The 23990-nt window shown below is 38.2% G+C and overlaps 2 protein-coding genes and 1 long non-coding RNA gene across 3 annotated transcripts in view; 2 read left to right on the forward strand and 1 right to left on the reverse strand.

The window, feature by feature from the left end:
- The first annotated feature begins 6 nt into the window (after positions 1–6).
- Positions 7–5817, forward strand: LOC124282663. Its single transcript, XR_006900211.1, has 3 exons — positions 7–424; positions 822–963; positions 1057–5817. It is a non-coding gene; the product is annotated as an uncharacterized LOC124282663 (long non-coding RNA).
- Positions 5818–9047: 3230 nt separating this feature from the next.
- LOC124282662 (enoyl-[acyl-carrier-protein] reductase, mitochondrial-like) lies at positions 9048–11086 on the reverse strand. Its single transcript, XM_046718687.1, has one exon. The coding sequence runs from the start codon at positions 11070–11072 to the stop codon at positions 9933–9935; it is 1140 nt and encodes a 379-aa protein (XP_046574643.1). The 5' UTR covers positions 11073–11086; the 3' UTR covers positions 9048–9932.
- Positions 11087–11355: 269 nt separating this feature from the next.
- Positions 11356–23990, forward strand: part of LOC124282661 (sperm-associated antigen 17-like) — a 46650-nt gene continuing 34015 nt past the window's right edge. The window contains 8 exon segments of the mRNA XM_046718686.1: positions 11356–11531; positions 11887–12027; positions 13304–13495; positions 17725–17751; positions 18502–18655; positions 18984–19178; positions 21111–21295; positions 22253–22403. Of these exon segments, the coding sequence (XP_046574642.1) occupies positions 11439–11531; positions 11887–12027; positions 13304–13495; positions 17725–17751; positions 18502–18655; positions 18984–19178; positions 21111–21295; positions 22253–22403 (1138 nt within the window). The 5' untranslated portion in view covers positions 11356–11438.

Genomic DNA, 23990 nt, shown 5'->3' on the forward strand with positions numbered 1-23990 from the left:
CAACGGTATAAGAATCCATACCGAAACATCGCATCAAATATAATAAAGAAGTTGTTATCCATAAAGAATCTTACTTTCTTACGAGTTATGATAGCTACTGAATGCTTGGATGTGAAGTGTGGTTTGAAACTAACGTCATCAGACATTTGCTGCCACCAGTTTGATGACCCACTTTTTGTAGTCATCTTGTCATTGACAGTTATCACCAGACTTGACAGTAACCAGGAAACCCTTATGTTGTGTGTTGCTATTTGTTATTTCAAGTGGATCTCTGCCATGTATCTACTATGTGGACATAGGAAGGTTCATTGTGGATAAAAGATATACCAATTTCATTCTCAAATTTAGATTGATTTTTTTTTTTTTAGCATTCTCAGCCATATTTTAAATGAAGGCAGGGAACCCCCTTGGTGGGAGATGAAAGGTGTCCAACCTGACATACCATGTTGAGTATTGTGACCCTTGTTTCCCCACGGAGCCCCCTCGGCAGGTGATGAAAGGTGTCCAACCTGACATACCAGGTGTGACCCTTGTTTCCCCACCGAGCCCCTCGGCGAGTGGTGTCCAACCTGACATACCATGTTGAGTATTGTGACCTCCTTGCGAACATACCCTGAGTATTGTGACCCTTGGCAGGTGATGAAAGGTGTCCAACCTGACATACCATGTTGAGTATTGTGACCCTTGTTTCCCCACCGAGCCCCCTCGGCAGGTGATGAAAGGTGTCCAACCTGACATACCATGTTGAGTATTGTGATCCTTGTTTGAGCCCCCCAAAGGTGTCAACCCTGACCCCTTGAGGTGATCCTTGGTGATGAAAGGTGTCCAACCTGACATACCATGTTGAGTATTGTGACCCTTGTTTCCCCACCCGAGCCCCTCGGCAGGTGATGAAAGGTGTCCAACCTGACATACCATGTTGAGTATTGTGACCCTTGTTTCCCCACCGAACCCCCTCGGCAGGTGAAACCCCTCGGCAGGTGATGAAAGGTATCCAACCTGACATACCATGTTGAGTACTGTGATCCTTGTTTCCCCACCGAGCCCCCTCGGCAGGTGATGAAAGGTGTCCAATATTACATGTCATGACTTGAGTTGATGACGTGGTCATGTGGGCACTTGGTGTCATGGAACTTGATGTCACGACTACCGTATTGTTGCACTATGAAGGATCAGAGAAGGTTTTTACATAATTTAGGAACTGTCTTTATGCAAGGATTACCAGGAGGAATAAACAAAACAGTAACATATCTTTGGCTTTTCCCTTGCTCATGGTTTTACATTTTCATGCAAACCTCAGTCACATTTAAAAAAATATGTTTTCCAGGAATATATACCGGTATATCTTGCAGGCATCTAATATATATATGTACTTCTTACAGTTGGGGGGCGGTGTGGTAGCGTAGTGGTAAAAGCGTTCGTTCATCACGCCGAAGACCCGGGTTCGAATCCCCACATGGGTACAATATGTGAAGCCCATTTCTGGTGTCCCCTGCCGTGATACAGCTGGAATATTGCTAAAAGCGGCGTAAAACTAAACTCACTCACTCACTCACTCTCACAGTTGAGCCATGTGGCTGTAATTACGTAGAAACATGGTGGATCCCACGGAAGTATACAATCCCACAACATCTGTACATTTCCTTATGATAGCACTGTAACTTGTCTGTGTAGATTCTGTTCAATAGCAAATGAAATCTCCAGGCTACGTTCTTTAGAAAATCCCTAGTACAGGAATACTTTCTTCAGAGTATGATTCTTGTTGGGGATATGCAGTAGAAATTCCCTGCAGAGAGTTTATTCTCCAGACAGAAGGTTCTGTGAAGACGGTAGGATCATGTTCACCATGGTTTATAAGGCCGTGTCGATACATCTTGTCCTTTACCACACAAGTGAAAACATTTCTTATCTTGACATTATCTTGACATGTTGGGACCACTTTCATTGTTCCCTGATGTGAAACAGGTGTGTGGTTTAGATAGTAGTGCATTTACACATGTCCTCGCAATACTCAATGTCATTTGGAACTGACTACTGGCAAGACATATGAGGGGGAGCATTCCGACCAGAACGCAGTTAACTAGTGGTCTTGCTTGTAGCGGTTGTTTTCTGAAGTTACCATTATTTGTTTGCTAATTGTATATAATCCTGACTTGATCAGAAGAAGAAATCTAGTCTTGGAATTATTTAATATTATACTTTATGATGGAGTTTCAGGATACTGAATCTTTTCTCAATGTATACTGATATAAATTGAAACCATGATATATAATCATGTGAAATTTCAGTGGGTTAAGAGGGCGGTGGGGTAGCCTAGTGGTTAAAGCGTTCGCTTGTCACGCCAAAGGCCCGGGTTCGATTCCCCACATGGGTGCAATTTGTGAAGCCCTTTTCTGGTGTCCCCCGCCGTGATATTGCTGGAATATTGCTAAAAACGGCGTAAAACCATACTCAGTCAGTCAGTTCAGTGGGGTAAGTAAATTTAAGAGACTATTTTCTCTTAATGTTGCAATATGGATGCAAATGAAATAAGCCTTGTCATATTTCCTTCAATAAATTAAACACATTTGATATTAGTAACTATAACTGTTCTTGATTTTGTCTTTACAATTGTACGTTGTCGCATACAATAATTATTGATTTGTACAGCTATGTTATAGTATTGACAAACTCGTTAACTGTTTGTTTTACTAGTTGTTTCAACCATACAAGTGAACAAGAAATTATTCATTCCAGCCTGTGTAACACGTAGTCCCATATCAGTATTTTATTGCACATCACATGAAATGCTATTTTCCTTTAAACTACTGACCAATGTCAGTGAGATATTCTCATGTGAGGAAAGTAAGATCATACAGATGGATCTTGCCTACATCTGGACAAAGGCTTTTGGTGTATTTCTGAACAATCAGACAGTTATTCCAGGTTGTTTAACTGTTCCCCTAAGACTGCTGGCAAGGTGTGAATGTTGCAGAGAATTTTGAGCTTAAGGAGATGTGGGCAAATCTTTAATAGGGGTAGGACATTTTGTTGTAAGACAAACTTGGTTTTTGTCAATTTCAGGATTTTTTTTTTTTTTTAAATATTCTCTTTAGGAAACTATTTCCTTTTCAATAATGATTAATTTGCTGCCACTTAAATGCCTGCTTTTAAGATTTTGTTTGATGTTTCAAAACAAATTTAGAGATATTTAGAAAGATTATTGACATTACATCTTACTTACTTTTCCGCTGACTACAGTAAAATACCTTTATATCAAACTCCAAGGGGCCACTGAAATTAGTTTGTTATATCCGTAGTTCGCTATTCACTTTTTTATATGATAATATAAGGTTTATTCAGGATTTTTAGAACAGTTCGCTATATCCGTCTGTTCGTTATAAAAGTATTCTACTGTATAAACAAGTGGCCTTGGGGGAATTCTTTTGGCAAAAGTCACAAATATAGATGAAACTCCCCCAGTTTGTGGTTGTACTGACTGTAAAAGTCTCTAGGAGGTTGTCAGGTTTTGAAGCATGATGTTGATGTTAAATTATAGCTCTTACCCCTGAGGCTGGATTATTATGAAATATCTCTACATGCATGAAACTTTGTATGGATCATTAGAAATCCTACCACAGGAAATGTAGGTGACTTGAAAGGTCAAGGTCATCCTTGGGGTTATGAAACATGGCATTGCAAATTTAATTGTACAATCCTGAGATTGTATAATTGTTTGATCATTGTCTTGATAAAGTAAAAAGTCTGGAGGTCATTTTTTTGGATTGGAAATGTTTGGCATAATATTTTTTGAGCTTTGTGGAAATGTCAGTGAAGGGGCTGCTTCTGTTTTTACAAGTACTAGCAAACACCTCTAGTAATTGATATTTAAATTAATATTAATTCTAAAACAAGCTTAAGAATATTCTATTACATTTTTACAATAATAGATCACCGGATAAATAGTTCAGTCACAGCAAACAGTTGTATTAGTACATATTGCTTTGATCTTCATGTTGCAATCAAACTTGACTGTACCTATCAAATATTTTGGTGAGGAAAATGTTTCTTCTTCCCTTCTTCACTTAGATATGTTATTCAGTATTGACATTAATTTTTTAAAAACAAATTATATAATCTTTGCATTAAACACCAGCATACTTCCAGAATTAAAGACAGAGTTGCTTCTTTAAAAAGCATGTGACATTATGTCTAAATATATACCGGAATATCAAGTTATTTTCTGTTTGAACCTATATTTCTGAGACATATTGATACCGATACTGCTCCAGGTTACTGCAGCCCTGTGTAATATCTAGACACATCCTTGCCATGGTCAGAACAAGCTTGCAACAGTCATATGCCTTGTGGTATTGGCACGTCTAATCTTTGGCCTATTTATAACATGAGCAAAATGTGTTTCAAACTTCTTCTTTGACAGTGTGTGAAATACTGAATTCTGCCATCATATGTATGTGTGGAGGAGGCTTTGTACTGTCTTTGTTTGTAGGGAAGTTCCAGTTTTTATCAGGCTGTGCAATATGAAAATTGATTAGTTTCATTATTCTCTGAAGTAGAAACAGAGGTACGAGGCTTAACCCTTAATGTACCAATGATATCTTGATACAACTTCAGTGGCTACTCACCAGTGGTATGGACCTATTACAAATACCAGTAGATATGGACATTATAGAATGTATGGACATGCCAGAGAAAGATATTAGTTTTGAACAAAGTTGCAAGAGAACTGACATACACTGAACATTTTTAACTGAATATTTTTTTAATCAGTTAAAAAGTCAGTGTTTTGCTCTTATCCTTAACATCTGCATCTGTTGAGGACACATGAACAAACAAGGAATAATTTAATGTTTATAATGAGATCCCAGTCTGGTTTTAAAGAGATGTAATTACTAAAATAAATATTTTATGTCAGATATGAAGTAGAAGTGAATATTCTCAAAATAACAACCTCATGGAATCTCGAAATAGCAACTATTGTGACTGGAATAGATTTCAATAATATGGATGATATATAGATGGTCAGTTTGTTTTGACGCCCATTTAAGATGAAAATAAACCTCTTCCATCTCTTTAATGCAGGATTAACAAAGTTGTAATTTGTATGGTGAAGATAGGGACCTCATTTCATGAATTGATTGTAACTTTATGACTGTTTAAATTCTATAGGCTATGACAGTACATGAATTTGGCCCGACATTGTGCTATTGCTATTATCACATCATGAAATGAGGCCTTGGTCCCTCAAGCAATGGTTTCTTAGTGCAAGTTTGCAGCTTAAATGTCTGATAATGGAATGTGTTAATCTGGCTTGAGGACATATTTCTGTCTGTGAGGCCATCACGAAGCATGTTTAGTTCAAAGCATAATCACAGGTTGCCTCCAATATAATCATAAAATGGGTGCTACACGACATTGCATTTGCATACATAATTACTGTATTAAAATTTAATGTTAAATGTTATTGTAAATTCAGATGTATTATTTATTTGAAACACAAGTCCATATACTTATGTACAGATGTCTGACACTTGTATAAATATGTGTATGTCGATTACATGGGGACTTGTCAAGTTGATCTATTGTGCGAGTGAGGTGTATTGCTGTCTGTCAATCATCCCAGGTGTGCTTGTCGACACACAGCTATCAGCTGACCATGTCCTTTCTTGCCTGGAGGCTGAAAGCTGGTTTGAAAGATTGTGTGTCATGTTACGATTTGAGGTTGAAATCTTCATTTATTCAGGTATGTGTAATATATACTTGTTATGTACCTTGGTACATTCCTCATCATCTTTGAATAAAAGCCAAGTTTTCTTACCAGTGGCTCATGTTTTATTTAAACTTTAGCATGGCAAATGAACTGTGTCATATGTGGGCAAATCCTGAACATGGTTCAAACTTCAGTGAGATGTACGAGACAAACTGTCACCCATGCAGTGGTACGTACAGTGGCACAGGTTGGTAGGTTTCTACTGGAGAGGGAGGGCATCTCATCACCTGCATGATAATATGTTCTGTAAACTGACAGTTCTGGAAAAGTGCACTCGGCAATAGTATATTTGTCATTACTGATAGTAGTATTCCCCAGTGACGAAACGACTCCTTTTCACTTTTCACAAGTACAGTAACATACATATATAATGAACACGCTCACGAGTTGTTTTTTAGTTCCCTGACACTTCCTGTGTATTTTAGTTGAAATGCATATAATAAACTACTGTTTTAATATATATGTATATTCTAGATGGGCCTGCTTGACGTATGATTAGATAAACTGTTTTCATCATTGGAACATTTGTCATCAATGAGTTTTTGGAAATGACAATTTACGTTTACATTGGGATTCCAACAAATCAACTATGTGGGGAATGTGATCTCACCAACATATGGTAATGAGGACAATACCAATTCAAGTCAGCAGCAAATGTATTATTTTGTGCAATCTGAGAAACAATAATAAAATAGCCCTTGTTTACAATGTCATTACCCAGTCCCGTAGGCTGTCATGATACAGTATCTGGGGTACAAACAGGAACTTGAGGCTTGATGAACCGCTTGTGTGTAATACACATTCAGTATTCAACAAAGCATTAAACACAAAATGATGATAAATACATCAGGAATTGTTAATGGTCCTTTTCTCCTTCAATCCGATGTTCAAGAACTGAACACTCACTTTAAGAAATTCGGAATAATGATGGAATCTGTACACACTATGAATGAATCAAAACATGTGACATTCATTATATAATTACTCTAGTAATGAGGAAATAACTAGGCATTAAGATCGGGTCTGATATTAACCCTGATATTTTCCATTACAATGGAAAACGAAGCAAATTTCATCAGTGATGAACATTTGCTGCATTACCCCACACAGAATTGCTCTTAATCATTTAAAGAATCACTCTGCCAACAGTTCACTAATTATATATGAAATGATACTTAATGATTAGCAATTTGGGTAATCATTCCAACATGACAAAGTGAGCCTGAGTCATGGCCTGACTTTGAGTTAATTGTTGACAGCTGCAGGTTTCTTCTAATAATGACATCATACATGTTCAAATCGTTGTGATTTCATTGTTAACTTTTTGTCAAAAATATACTGAAAGGCAAAATAAACGTAATAGTGGAAATGACATTTAAGTATCAATGGAGTATTTGAACCTAATTTCTTTCAAATATAAACTGGATGTCAGGTTTGAGGAAAACATGAATTGTGGTCGTATAGCCTGTTTTGCCAAATATCCAGCTCAGCTGCTCAAAGGCTCTTTGATTTTCCCTCAATCATTGGATGTCAAACTCAACGGCACATCATATTATCAATCTCAACTCCCTGGGAATCATACAACTCTTGCAGACACAAGGCGGACTGAGTAAATGTGGCTTTCCCATCCTTCTGAGGTACCCATTCACAGCTGGGTGGACTGGGACACTTAAGTCAGAGTACATTTTGCAAGTTTTAATGCATGTTGCTGGACCCGCAACTAGGTCCCAAAACGTCCACATCCCAAAACTTCTACATCCCAATACTACCACACATTGTTAAAACAACGACTCATCACCCCTTTTTAGGTAATAGGATAGCCCAGGATGTGCACTGAACTGAAACAACAGATAATGATACTTCATCTGACTTAGCAGAACAGAGATTTTAATAGAGAAGAAAGTAGTTAATAAATCTGAAATATATATAGTATAAATTTCGTGCATATTTCATGAATTCAAAAATTGTAAATTTTGCTTTCTTGTTTTACTTTGAAATGTTGATAATTACGTTTGTAGTATTCTGAATATACAAAACATAAATTATGCAAGCTTAATGTACATTTATTGTACATGTATATTAAAATATGTAGTTTTGTACAATGTAATTCCTTTCAATTCTGATTTACAAATATAAAGTAATATGTAGCAAAAAATGCAAAATGAGGATATGAATTGTATTATGCTTACTTGAAGCTCTACTACGAAACATACTTGCACTACAGAATCCAGGCATAAACTCATAGATCAATTTTAATTAAATAAGAAAATTCATAATGTTATGATATGGACATTGGTAGTAATTGGTATGGTAGTGACACAATAAAGGTAGTGACATTTTAATAATACATGTAGCTAGTTTCATATGTTTACTTTAAGAAATAATTTAATGAAATTTGTCAGTCAGATACTTCAGAATGTTTAAAGAATATTTAATAGAAAAAAGATTTACTGATGGATGTCCCCGTCATGTAAAAAAACAGGTAAAGACTGCATGTTATGGCAGTGACACTGTGACGGTATATAATGTCACCACCACATCTGCCCTATCACAGTGGTGTTCTTCAGGTGCATCAGAGACAGAACCGTCCACTTGCTCAAACAACACTAGAGAGTGACAGGGTTATGACTGTCAAATGTGTGGATGAAACCTTGCACACTATAGGACATAAGAGCTGTATAAATGTTCTACATAGACTGTTATATGTAACTAGAAAAGATATGTATTTTTCTTAATAACCCTGCCTTAATAGAATATATAATTCATTACTAAGTGATTGCTTGTATTCATGACTGATTATAATGTGTTAAACCATTACAGACTGAGGTAATCAGTATGCTCAAGTGTGTGCAGTCAACCAGAAATGTTGTTATAAGCAGTGGAAGTTTTAGGATGTGGAAGTTTTGGGAGGATATCATTTGCATGTATTCATATGGACACCATCTGGTCACTTACCAATGGATTTGTGGGTTCTTTTAGTGGTTGTGACAACACTCAAAGAGTCTGCACACAATCACAATGTTGACTCCATGGTTTTTACACCGGTCACCGGTGGGCTCGATCCCAGCACCTGAGGCTCACTGGGTCACTAGCCTGGCGCCTTAACAGAATGTATCAGAATGCAATGTTCTGCAGTGATGCAGTTTGATGTTTATCTACAAAGTATTGCTTAGCATGGATGTTTTTTATCCATAAGTTTGCTGATACTTCATGGTATCATGAAATCAGCAAAATGAATTATGCATGAGCTATTTTAAAAAATACATGTACACAGAAATGTATCAAGAACACTTTTATTCACCAACTTGCTTTCAGAAAGCTTATAGCAAAGAGAATGGAAGCATTATGTGATCGATAAGAATGTTTGATGTCATTTATTCACTGAAGTGTTTGGTTACATTTTCTCAAAAGTATTTTGTTTTAATCAATAAACATGGCATATGACTTCATAAGGGAATAGGATACACATTGAAGCCAATGAAGGCTTTGGTCAGGATTAAAGAGCGGTATTAATGGAGGTCCCATTTCTGACCATAATGTCACATTTGTGCTCTTGATGTTTGTCTTGGGTATGACTCTGGGTTATACGGATACATTACGGCAATGCTATCACTATTATGGATTTTAATAAAAATTGAATGATGGGCATCTTATTCATAAAATGATTAGGAAAAATAGTACGGTATGAGAAAGAATAACAATCTACAGAATTTGAGATGAACTTTGTGAAGCTTAACTGCAACAGTTACAAAATATTACATTGATTGATGCAGATAAATAACATTATTGACATTAGATTATTGTTGTATATTCTGACAATACTTTCTATTTAAATCCAAAAACATATTTGAGTTTCAATCCTGACAGCAAATTTGAAACTGCAATACTTACCCAGAAATTTAAAAAGCTCTGTATGCTTTTCATTTCTGTATTGGTGCAAGTTGTGAAAAACAATATCAGATCTCTTAAAAGGAAGGAGTCGTGAATTGGGGTTTGATAATCAATGTGGTGTTCAAAGCACATGTTATTCCAACAACACATAATGATGCCCATCCAAGCCTTAACCATACCTGACAAAAATTATCAGTTATGACAGTTGCACATTTAGATAACAAGCACCATCAGATAACTTCATATTACAAGTCAAACACCATCAATAGTCTCACAACAGATTCTTATCCATCACAAGAATCTTTTTAGTGCCTTTGAAACTCTCCAGTGACTCAGTAACAGCTCTGTCATACAGCTCAAGTGGAATGTTATCACTGACCGGATTCTTGAAATGTTTGTCTCGTATCAGCTGACAGAGGTCCTGGTACATTTCATCACGCACATGACTGTCTCTGTTTCTTTTGTTCCATTCAGTGTTCCAGTAACCTTCTAGTTTTATTTCTTTGAAAAGAAGAGCACCTGTTGGAACCACAATTGGTTTACGTGACATCCCTCCATATGTTATCATTTTTGCCCCTTGGCCAAGATATCGAAGCATCTCTGTTGAACTTGATCCCCCAACACAATTTAACCCCAGCTTTGGTTGTGAGGGCAGAGACTTCATGAAATCTTTCATTTCTGGCGAACGGCAAAATTTTTCAGTGACAACATGATCAGCTCCAAGATCTTTCAGGTAGTGAATGAGTTGGTCTATGTCTGGCCGATCTCTAACCATGTTTATGGTTGTGATGTTCCAGTGTTTGGCAAGCTGAATTACACATTGTCCCACAGCGCTATTTGCACCATTCTGGATAACAATATCACCTGGGTTCAAATCTACATAATCTTTCAACATGCGATATGCAGTTGGAGGGTTTACCAGTAGGGTTGCAGCACTGTCAACGGGGATATCATTTGCGACTTTGAAAACTGTTGATCTTGGTGCAACAGCGTAACTTCTCCATGTGCCCCATCCCGAATCTGCTGGGATAACCCAATCACCAATGCTGAGGTCAGAAACAGCTTCCCCTTTGCCAATGATTTCTCCAACACCTTCATTTCCAACAACTGCTGGTAAGGGCGGCCGAATAAAATAAGTTCCTTCTATCATGTTGATGTCCGATGGGTTCACGGGAGCCATTAACATCTTAATCAAAACTTCATCTTTCTGTATTGACGTTTGAAGATGAACTTCTGTCTTTTCAAGCACTTGTCTTGGATCCCCAAATTTATTGTATATTATCTGATGGGAAGTTAAAGATGATGCACATCGCTGAAGACGAATGGTATTTGCAGTTTGCAGTTGGTGACCAGGCCACTGGCTAACCAATTTGTTCCACAGAGGTTTCCACGACCTTACAAGAGAGGCCATATTTCTTGCTATTGTATAATCCAAAATACTTGTTATATATTCCAACTATATACTGCAAATGAATGTAAATTGTCAAACAACTACATATAATACATGTATATTAGTGCTATACAAATCGAAAGAAATTAAACAACAAGATCTGTGGTATTATTTGCCGTATTTTTTACAATTGTAGATTCAATTTTTTTTCTAACATTCAATTGTTGAGTACAAGTAGTATCTCCACGTGCTTGGCCAGCGACCGGAAATTCCTTTAGCGCATGCTCAGTTAGCATAGCAACATCCTAAACAAAATGGCGAGAGACTCATGAACTCCGCCGAGGCGTTGGTTACGTTTTCGCTTTGCTCATCTGAGGAAAAAACATAATGTCAAAAGCCGGGAAAAGAGTGAAAAGCGGAACTGGACAACAGGGAGGTGCAAAATGGGAGCAGGCACTTCTTACTGCTGCATTTGATGAGGTAATGTTTGACTATCGTTTGTTATTGTTGAAGTTTTCATAATTGTCATATGTGTACATATTAAGTTAATTTGCTATATTATGAAAATATGGCATCATATTAAATATCGCTGGGAGTTTTATGATATCGGATTAATCGCTGTTTATGTATCCTCACCCGTGAACAAATTTTGACAACTTTAATTATAGTACGATTTCATATTATTTAAATTGGTATTTTGTCTCAGTTGTGCTGTCCAAGGGCACCTGCATTTCTATGTAACATTAGACTGTCAAGTTGTCTACATATGTACAATCTCTGTACCTCCATGTTATGTTTAAACAGAAAAATATGATAATATTCTTTTCTTTTTCAGGAAAAATGGAAATCAAACATAACCTTTGTAGTTGGCAACACAGTTGAAGATTATGTTTACATCAACGTCCTAGCAGCAGCTATTGCAGGAGGCACAAGGAAACTTTTCAGTGTTATTGGCAAAGAGAACCTCTACAATGAGGTGAGAAAATGGAATAATTTATTTTGCACTTTTTTACACAGTGTGCACTGGTCTACAGATGTGAGAATGTGATGAAAATGATAGTTATATAGGTCTGTCTCCTATTCTCGCGGTAAACACGTTTTCTGCCGAAATCGCCGATGCAAGACACTTAGCGGTTGTTTACATCACTGACTGGTAACTAGGAAGTGGACCAAGTCTGTGAGTGATCAAAATCTTGCAGTGTCACGAATATTGGGGAGTTTATACCAACTTGGACATATCATTACTTTTTCCGTCCTTTCCGGCAGGATTGCTCTTACATACACTCAATAACGTTAATTCCTGGTAATACCGCGAAAATGGGAGAAGCCTCGTTTCGCCAATGGCGTATGGCATTGTTTATCACCAGGCTCACAAGTAGGAATTCACCTGATGGATCTAGCAGCTGATAGATGTAGATGTTAGAGGAGAAGGCCATTCATTTAAAAACAACAAGCATTCATACGATAAGAATTGTTTGTGTTATTTTTTCAGCCCATATCCGTAAGTACCATGAGAATAGGAAACGCCTTCCTACTTCTTTTCTTACCAGGGTGTCACTGACATTGATGTGTTTTAATGATTTCAATATGTAGACATGATTTCTAAATTAATGGCACTTCAAAGTTGCTTTTTGTCTGACAAGCAAAAAAAATTGGGGGAGGGGCAAATTATAAGAAGTGATCAAAAAGATCAAAAGTGATCATAACTGTTAGAAATGGTTATGATAATCACAATTAGTGAACAATTGATCTGGAAGCATGGGCTAGTTCATAGTGAAAAGTGGAAAACTTGCAAGTCTTAGAAGCAAGAAGCACAAGTTGTCAGGCAAATTAAACTGTTTGATATCTTTCATTACAATGTTTCAAATGTTTTATAACTTTAGTAAAATTAAAAAAGAGATGTTCGGTTGAAAATGCCAAATGTGCTAAATAATCTGATTTCAACTGATAACCTACTTGTGAAAATACATTATGTAATATGCAGCTGGGTCAGTGGCTGGAGAGTTTCAAAGGCACAAAAAAGATTATTGTGATGGATAAGAATCTTTTGTACCAATTCTAATGCTATAGAAATAGATTTTGATTGAATTGCTTCCCTGAAAAAATATTTGAGATGTTGCAATGATATTTGAAGTGTTCCTCAGATTTTAATGTGTGACTGACCTGTTCAAAGTACATATATTACATTTATGTTTTGCATATTTATATTCACCCTGATTGCTAGATTTCGTTGCTTTTTGTTATTTTCCAAGGTCCGTGACCTCGGTAACCCAAAGGCCAAGAAAGGAAAGGAGGTACCAGCTTATTATGAAGTGTGTGAGCCATGCAAACTCTACCTGGACAATGGAGAAGACATTCCTCTTCCTCTTTTAGCCAGGCTTATCAAGTTCAAACTGTTGGCCATCAAAACAACTGACCTGAAAAGAAGAGAAGCAGAGAAGAAGGTATGAGCCAAGAAACATGTTGTCTGATGTTGCAGTGTACGCCATGGTGGATACAATCATTCCTTCAATACTGTTTAGATGTAGTGCATGTAGTGTTTTCTGGTCATGGCAGGAAAAGCTGTTGTTGATAAATGTATGTCACATATGTAAGATTTTTCACAATATATTTTACAACAGCTGAGAAACTTGATGCTTAATTTCATGGAGTTGGTTTTATTAAAAGATGACCCATATAATTCTTCACTTTTTCAGAACTTATTCATAGTAGAATAAAATAATTACCGGTAGGATGTTATTCTGTGTTCCTGTCAAACGTATTTCAATATTTTTCAAAGTACATATGCACATTTAATTTATACTTTCTTTATCAGTCTTTTCTAAGGGAAACTTAATGTATATTCACAAGAATTAGATTTAGCCATTACTAATAATTCCGGTAACTCATAGTGCCCAGCAGTAGGCTTACTAGATTTAGAGCTTGATGTTGACTGCGCCACTTTTGTCACTTTGCTCTTCAGCTGCTGAAAAGTATAATTGCTGAGAAGGTATGCGTATATCACTTGAGAAAAGAAATAGTATTTGCTCTTTGAAATTTATCTGCAATTGACATGCTTGCTTGTAAGCCTTAATGAACATTTTGTGAAATAACTGGAACATAGTTGTATGTTGATTCTTCCATGAAATCAGTCCAATTTTCCAATTACATGTATGTTTACATTTTGTTGCATTTTAACTGTCCTCAAATTAGAGGACAGAAAGGTACAAAAAGGGGAAAAATGAACTGTTGCCTGTGTGATTTAAGGTTAATTTAATAATAAAACTCTTGATAACAAAGATTAAATGAAATTCATAATAAAAGGACTGTCTAATGTTAAGACAAAATCGCTCGAAATTTTATGCAGTTGAGACTTCCAACAATTGGAAATCAAATTTATTTTGGTCTTATTATTAATGCTGTTGTGACAGGTCTGATAACAGATTGAATGTGGTTGCTGTATAATAAGCTACTTCTCTTCATCTGCATAATCTGACCCATTCTCACATTTTCCTCCTTGATAATCAACTCTGTTTGTCCCTTTGCAGTGATTATTTATTATTTATTTGTTTTTTTTTTTCCACCCCAACCATTATAGAAATTAGCTGTCCAGTAGTCTTCACATTTGTCCTATACTTCTGTGTCAAGTTAAGACCAAGTTTGCATTATTCAGGAAGCCCTCATGCTTTGGAATAGGTCCTCAGTAACCTATGCTTGTCATAAGAGGTGACAGACTGGATTTGATGGACATTCTGGGAGACTTGATTCATTGCATATTATATAATGTTCTGATTTTATTTTTCAAAGGCATTTAGAAGTTAGTGTAGTAATACAAGACAAATGTTATGGATAACAACTTCTTTACGTTTCTGGGCTAGTTCTTGCCCCTTCTTCAGGTGGATCATCCACCTACATCCATCCATCTACATATGGATACTTTCTTGGTTCACCCTAATTGAATATTTGTGTTTATTCCTACTCACAATAGGTCAGAGCCCTTGTTATTCAGGGTCTTCCTGAAACCACCATATAGTATATAATAATGTGTTAAGTTTACTTATAACATATACCCAAAAGGTAACAGACATAGCATTGTAATCAGGTCCCAGCTGTAACAACAGAGTGAGTGAGTTTAGTTTTACGCTGCATTTAGCAATATTCCAGCAATATCACGGTGGGTACACCAGAAATGGGCTTAACACATTGTACCATGTGGGGAATCGATCACAGGCATCACAAGCAAATGTTTTAACCTCTAGGCTACCCCACCACCCCTATATAGATTTAAGAACTAGGCCACTAATTACAGTCCGTTTGAGTCAGAATTGCACATTTTATCATTGTACAAAATTGCCACATAAATATAAAGAGTACACATGTTTATCATTTACTAATACCCAACAGCTTTCTTATATTTGAAAATTTTCCGGACTCCACCCAAAAAGTTGTTTAAGAAACTATCATCATTGAAAATGCACAAGTTGTTATCTGTCGCGGCGGGGTGAAACCGCAGAAACTGAACAGCCACTATCTCGTCGTGCACGGGATACACATGCCTGATGAAAAATGAAGTTGAATGCTGACGTGAAACAGTTGATGATTAAAGTGTACGATTTTTTTCGTGCTGAAGCCGAAAGGGGCAAACCATTTTATGCCATTAATAAATTCCGTAAGTGGGCAGCAAAAGCTTTAGGAGTATCAGCAAGGGTACTGACAAATGTTCTGGAACACAAACATTGTGAGGGTGATGCGAAGCAGGTAGGGGTCGTGTCAAAATCACACAAATTAAAACATTTGGACAACTTTCAAAAGAACCTTGTAAGGCAGTCTATCAACAAGCTCTATTCTGAAAACAAATACATGTCACTGAAAATTTAAAAAAAGCATTTGAAGCAAGAACACAACCTCAGAGTATCAAAGTACACACTCTGGCAACTCTTACACTCTTTCGGTATCGTTATAATAAAAAATTGGGGGAGAATAGGTCAGTACTCTGTGAACGCCCTGATATCGTTAAGCTTGAGAAATAATTTTCTCAGGGTTATAAAGAAGAAGCGAGGGCGGGTTCGAGCCAGTGTACTTGGATGAAACCTGGGTCAATGCCTCGCATACACTGCCAGCAGTCAGTGGGTACCCGATGGGGGTGATAAGGGGTCACGAGAAAGCTGCCTCTAGGGAAAGAGAGAGACTAATCATTCTCCATGCTGGTTGCTCCAGCAAAGGCTTTCTCCCAGGCTGCGACTTGGTATTCAGGGCAAAGTCCACAGATAACAGAGACTACCATTCCGAGATGAATGGTGCGGTTTTCCTCGATTGGGTTAAAAACAAGTTGGTACCAGCTCTACCAGAGAAGTCTTTTATCGTAATGGAGAATGCCCCGTACCACAGCGTGCAGGACCCCGACAGTAAAGCCCCGACATCGAACAGTCGAAAAAGTGATATGATGTCATGGCTCGACAAATTTCAGATCGCATGGCCTTCAAAGGCAACGAAGCCTCAGCTATATGAGATCATAAAAACGCACAAAGGTGAACCTTTCTACAAAGTTGACAGTTACATAAAAAGTAAGGGTCACGATATTCTGCAACTTCCACCCTATCACTGTGACCTTAACCCCATTGAAATGATATGGGGTATTGTCAAAGGAGATTTGCCAGATCAAACACAACTTTTAGATTACGTGACGTAGAGGTTTTGGTTAAGGAATTCCTTAACAAAATCACGACTGAAACTTGGCAAAACTGGGTCAACACGGTAGCTAACGTCATTGAACAAGGTTACTGGTCTCGGGGTGGCTTACAACAGGCAACTGTGGCACCACTTGTCATCCCTTTAAGTCGTGACTATGACACTACGACAGACGAGGAACCGTCAGGTCTCCCGGAATAGATTCGAGATGTCCCCTGTCATGACTGGCTGTTCCGTTTCTGCGGGTTTCACCCCGCCGCAACAGATAACAATTTGTGCGTTTTCAGTGATGATAGTTTCTTAAACAACTTTTTTGGTGGAGTCCAGAAAATTTTCAAATATAAGAAAGCTGTTGGGTATTAGTAAATGATAAACGTGTACTCTTTATATTTATGTGGCAATTTTGTACAATGATAAAATGTGCAATTCATTGGTCCGTTTCTGACTCAAACGGACTGTAAGATATTATTGTGCTAAACTGTCACCTGGTTGTGTCTGGATATATATTTGACATTCAGAACTAACATAAAGTGCAGGTAACATGAATGTCGTTGGCAAGTTTTAGAGACAGCATGCCTTAAACTAAGTTCTGTTATAATTCTCACAATTAAACACACAGCGTGTAACCATTTGTTGGTCAGGTTCCGTTAAACAGGTGCCAGGTTCAAATTATTACAATGCAGACTTTAATATGTTTTGTTTATTGTTTATATGGTTGTTTCCATTTAAAGTGTGAACATATTCCATAATTTGGTAGCCTTCTGCTGGTTTTCTTTTGTAGACTTGTGAAGGTAATGTTAGTGGACCAGAGTTTTGTTTCACAAAGCGATCGTTCTTAGTGCTAAGACAGTTGTAATTCCCATACTTTAACATAGCAGCAGTTGTAGTTGTACAATCACTTAGTGGAACACCGCGAAAACGTCTAAACTACGCTGTAACAGTTTTGTACTACCTAATGTCGTTATGCGATACCTGCTACTGTTTCTGTCCTTGTTTTTTCCGCAAGGCTGAGCAACAGAATGCCAAGTCAGAGGTGAGACTGAGTGATGTGTTTTTTTCACCCTTGTTTGAAGTTAAAGTTTCACTCATAGTATTGTACATTTCACAGCTGTAACTTCCAACCTCATTTCGATGTCATGGTCTAAAAGCTGTGATTGATTACGTTGCATGACTGGTCCAGTACTGAATGGTATGAACTTATGTTGTTGTTGCAAGCTTTGTTCCTGTTTCTTTACTCTTCATGCTTGTGTTTGTGTTTGGATTGACAAGAACTGATGATGTTTTGTACAACTAAGTTTGTTGTGAAAAAGTATATGTTAATTTCAGTTTCCCCAACTAATAGTTATCTGTGAAACTAATATCAACACTACATTGATCAACTTTAGCATAAATGTGTTGTTATCATTGAAAGTGTGTGTTTCACATTTCAAGTTCTTTTGCAGTGTGCATGTATATGATAATTTAACATGCAAAAATCTTTTTATGATAGACATTTTTACACATTTATCATTGCAAGGTTTTAGATTTGGAAAGAACAGTTGACTGTTGGAGAACCTCCTGTCCATATATTATTATGGCTTGTATATAATTCGTGCAATGGTTTTGGAAAACCCAAACAAGTGATTGACAGGGCACTATTTTGGGTGTAGATAACAAGGTGCCAAGAACAGTAATACAAACACACAAGAAATTTGAAGCTGAGATGAGATCTGCTCTGCCAGTATTTCGGTGGTGCTCTCTCGGCATGTGTCCTCCCTGACTATGTCCTCTTGTGTGTCCTCAGGCTGTTACAGACAAGGACAAAGGGAAGAAGGACAAGAAGGACCGTGCCAAGTCCCCCAAGAAGGGAGGCAAGAAGACCCCTGAGCCCCAGTCAGCTAAAGAAGGGAGCAAGCTGCGGAAGAGGGGGGATGAGGATACAGAGAGTAAATATATTGGTGAGTTGAGCTACAGCTACACTTCCTGCTATGTGTGTACAACTTACTTTCTTTGAGAAATGTGCTTTGTAAAAGACATCAGCAAACAAAAGGTTTGTTTATGGATACCAACAGCCTCAAATGTTTGAAATGAATCTTAAAATAATATTTTTCATGTTGCTGACCAGAAGGGAGTTAGTATTTGTATCGTCTGACAAACATACAAGACATTTGGTGAAATTTGTGGATCAGAATATTAAAAAATGACAGATCGCAAATATAGAAGGGAAAGCACATTTGCAAGTCATCTTACCAAACTGTATTGATAAGATGACTTTTTGCCCAACAGATGATGAGCCTGATGATGGTGCCCAGCACTATGTGGTCATCTATGGATTCCATAACCCACATCTATTTGGTCAGTTGTCGGAGGTGGGGGTCAACGTGGACTCAGTCATCATGTTTTCAGCTCAAGACTACAGCCCGCTGGTGGAGACCCAGCCAGAGGAAAAGACAGACAAAGAGAAGGATGAAAAGACATTAGGTATGAGGTTGTCATCAATACATGTTCAGTTCCATTTGTTGCAGCAATTGTTTGGAGGGGGACAGAATTTCATCTCAAGGTACAAATGAACAACATTACTTCTCTTCTTAGGAAAAGGCTTCATATCAATTTTAACACAAATATGGCATAGAAACTATAGGGTATTTCTGGTCTGATGCTAATTTCGGGTGATGTCTTGTCATGAATTCAGTTCTTTTATGACCTTCTATTACCCTATATGATTTCAGGGTTTGTAATCCCAGATTATGTGTGTTTCCTGGCCTTGTGTAATGCCTTTCGCTGACCTGATCTTTTCCCTGACCTTTTCCAACCATATTCCTTTCCCTGATCTTATCAGTTCCCTGACCTTTTCCAACCATATTCCTTTCCCTGACTTTATCTGTTCCCTGACCTTTTCCCACCATATTCCTTTCCCTGACTTTATCTGTTCCCTGACCTTTTCCAACCATATTCCTTTCCCTGACTTTATCTGTTCCCTGACCTTTTCCCACCATATTCCTTTCCCTGACTCTATCTGTTCCCTGACCTTTTCCCACCATATTCCTTTCCCTGACTTTATCTGTTGCCTGACTTTTCCAACCATATTCCTTTCCCTGATCTTATCAGTTCCCTGACCTTTTCCAACCATATTCCTTTCCCTGACTTTATCTGTTCCCTGACCTTTTTATACCTTATGCCTTTCCCTGATCTTATCTGTTCCCTGACCTTTTCCAACCATATTCCTTTCCCTGATCTTATCTGTTCCCTGACCTTTTCCAACCATATTCCTTTCCCTGACTTTATCTGTTCCCTGACCTTTTCCAACCATATTCCTTTCCCTGCCTTTATCTGTTCCCTGACCTTTTCCAACCTTATGCCTTTCCCTGATCTTATCTGTTCCCTGACTTTTTCCAACCATATTCCTTTCCCTGACTTTATCTGTTCCCTGCCCTTTTCCAACCATATTCCTTTCCCTGACTTTATCTGTTCCCTGACCTTTTCCCACCATATTCCTTTCCCTGACTTTATCTGTTCCCTGACCTTTTCCAACCATATTCCTTTCCCTGCCTTTATCTGTTCCCTGACCTTTTCCCACCATATTCCTTTCCCTGACTCTATCTGTTCCCTGACCTTTTCCCACCATATTCCTTTCCCTGACTTTATCTGTTGCCTGACTTTTCCAACCATATTCCTTTCCCTGATCTTATCAGTTCCCTGACCTTTTCCAACCATATTCCTTTCCCTGACTTTATCTGTTCCCTGACCTTTTATACCTTATGCCTTTCCCTGATCTTATCTGTTCCCTGACCTTTTCCAACCATATTCCTTTCCCTGATCTTATCTGTTCCCTGACCTTTTCCCACCATATTCCTTTCCCTGACTCTTTATCTGTTTGACCTTTTCCAACCATATTCCTTTTCCCTGACTTTATCTGTTCCCTGACTTTTCCAACCAACCATATTCCTTTTCCAACCATATTCCTGACTTTATCTGTTCCCTGTTGACTTTATCCCTGACCTTTTCCAACCATAACCTTTATCTGTTCCCTGACCTTTTTCCTTTCCCTGATCTTATCTGTTACCTGACCTTTTCCAACCTTTTGCCTTTCCCTGATCTTATCTGTTCCCTGACCTTTTCCAACCATATTCCTTTCCCTGACTTTATCTGTTCCCTGACCTTTTCCAACCATATTCCTTTCCCTGACTTTATCTGTTCCCTTTGATTTTATCTGTTCCCGGACCTTTTGTTCCCTGACTTTGTCTGTTCCCTGACCTTTTCCAAACTTATGCCTTTCCCCTGAACCTAATCTGTTACCTGACCTTTTCCAGCCTGATGCTTATCCCTGACCGTATGTGTTTCATGACCTTTTCCAGCCTTATGCCATTCAATGACATTATGGTTTCCCTGACCTTTCTATACATTCTTTCTCAGCACTGGAAGAGCAGAATCGAGCAGAGAAGAAGAAGATCCAGAATGAGATTAAGAATTTCTGGAGAGACCTGCTGTTGTTGCTGCAGCGGAACCCAGACACATCCAAACTTCATGATATCCCATGTCTGCAGTATGAGGTCAAATCCCTCATTGTCCCAGAGAGTCTGGAGGAGAATGACCAGAAGGTAGTGGTGACCTGCACACTCCCAAGAATATATTGGCGATTAGCAGTCATGTTTGCAATCATAGTGAATACTTCTAGTTCTTGTCAGTTGTTTTGTTTAAGTTAGATTTTCTATCAAGATGTAAATAAACTAATGAGGGATGCATACGACCACATGTACCACTCATGATAATGCTAAACAAATTTACCTTACGGACAGATTTTATTTTATGGACATGTTTCTGCCATTGTAAAGAATCACAAATTGATAAATAACTGCTGTTCGATATATCTGAGGTTAACATTTACTGTGTTGTGTGATTTCATTTACTCATAAACAACATGCAGCTTTTTTTCCTAGTGTAGAGTTGAAGTTTGTGCTCAGAAATCTATATTGTGGTCTGTTCTTTGTGGTGAGACATAAGGGATGTATTCTCCTGCACAGACATGTTTTTATCACAAGTGTGAGTGAGTTTAAGTTTACACCGCACTCAGCAATATTCCAGCTATATGGCAGCAGTCTGTAAATAATTGAGTCTGGCCCTGATAATCCAGTATGAGCATCGATCTACGCAATTGGGGTACGATGACATGTGTCAACCAAGTCAGCGAGCCTGACCACCCGATCCCATTACTTGCCTCTTTACGACAAGCATGGGTTACTGAAGATCAATTCTAACCCGGATCTTCACAGATCCTATCACATGACACAATCTGATCTGAACATTTTAACATGGAGGTAAAGTAAGTGTCATTAGTTGAACTGACATGGTGATATTTCTGTACATATAGGTACAATCCCAGGTGTATGATCACTGGTTCTTGGAACAAATATGTATGACCTGCATCACTGAAGGCTTCCTCCCACAGCTGACATTGATGTGACTGAAATACTGTTGAAAGCTGTGTCCATCCTAGCATGTCTCCTCACTGTATATTATAACCTCGAACAATGCTAACAGTAATTTCTATCTCCTAGACCAACTTCGGCACAGCTCTGTTTGAAGATATTGCTGTGATGATGTATGACCTGATTGATTCCCGTCGTCTGTACCACACATACCTGGACAACCTGAAGCTGCTGAACGTCCCAATGTATGGACTACCTCCAGCACCCCCTGCTGGCCAGGGTCAGTATTACTAATGCTTCATAATTAATTTTGTGGGCTGTAACACTTTAAGAATACTAGACAGGATAGGGCCGTAAGCTACATTTAATTATGTTCACATTTCTGGTGATGATATGTCACATGGCTTCAAATCCTTCAAATTGGATGAGTGAGTGAGTATGGTTTTACACTGCTTTTAGCGGTATTCCAGCGATATCATGGCAGATGACACCAGAAGCGGGCTTCACACATTGCCCATATGGGGGAATCAAACCCGGGTCTTCGGCATGACGAGTGAATGCTTTAATTACTAGGCTACCCCACCGCCCTCAAATTGGATGGACCGCCTCCGTGGTGTAGTGGTTAGAGTGTCCGCCCGGAGAGCGGAAGGTCGCGGGTTCGATCCCCGACCGCGTCATACCAAAAGATGTTAAAATATGGTACATGTTGGTCCCTGCCTGGCGCTCAGTATTAATGGGTACAACAAGGACTGGTCAGCTCGGAGTCAGTATACTGTGTCTGAGTGGGGTATTCATGCTTCACTGCGGCATGGTATCTCAGTGGGCTAGAACTATAAAACCAGCTTAAGTTTGGGCTAGTACAAACAGCCACACATACACATACACACACATGCACGTCGTCATATGAGCGAAATATTCTCAAGCACGACGTTAAACCCAATTTCACCTCACCTCACCTCAAATTTGATGAAGGGATAAAGTTACCAATATGGTACTTATCAAGGAATATTTCATAAATGGGCTTTACACATTGTACCCATGTCGGGAATCAAACCCGTGTCTTTGGTGTGACGAGCTACCCCACCTCCCCTTCACGGAATTGAAGAAAACACAAACTAACTTTTCAAAAGTCATTGTGAGAGAACTGTTTACGTTTTAAGTCTAGAACAAAATTTGCTTTCTTGATGTGGGTGTTGATTTGTGTTTGAAGTGTCCAAATTGTATAAAATAGAATGCCTAAAATTTGTTGTCTTTTACTTTTTCTTATCGTGACTCATGATCTTTTGCTTATCTCCCTTTCCCTTGCGAATTGTAGTGGAACACTTGAATCCCTTGAAGTTCCCTAAGCGGATGTAAAAATACACTCACCTATGAGTTACCTCCCTTTTCCCGCTTAAACAGTCATGTGACCAGCCTTACTTGTCACTCTCTCCCTTTTCGCCCAAGTGGATGGTTGGGCGAGCACTGGAGTCCCTTATACAGCATTATATCCTATTTATTTAGGTCCTATTCTTCAAAATTACGCTGTGTATGGATTTGTCTATAACTACATTGTATTATATGTGAAAAAGTTATAAAAATTATTTGAAGTTTGAGACTTATGCAAGGCGGAAAGGCTTCATTGCTATGAAAGCTACTAATCCTCAAGTGGCGGAATACCTGTGTCATCTTAGACAGACTAGACATCTGAAAGGTTCGACATTATTTACATACCTCGCTGCCATCAGTACAGTGATTACCATGAAAACAGGCATCATATTGACGAAAATACCAGAATTACTTGCTCTGCTGAGATCTTTTAAACCGGAGGACCAGCAAAAAAGTTAAGAGCTCCGGCCTGGGATCTGAATGTAATTCTACGTCATCT

This window comes from Haliotis rubra, unplaced genomic scaffold (assembly GCF_003918875.1).
Source record: "Haliotis rubra isolate DU_JTF1 unplaced genomic scaffold, ASM391887v1 Scf300, whole genome shotgun sequence".
Classification (NCBI taxonomy): Eukaryota; Metazoa; Mollusca; class Gastropoda; order Lepetellida; family Haliotidae; genus Haliotis; species Haliotis rubra.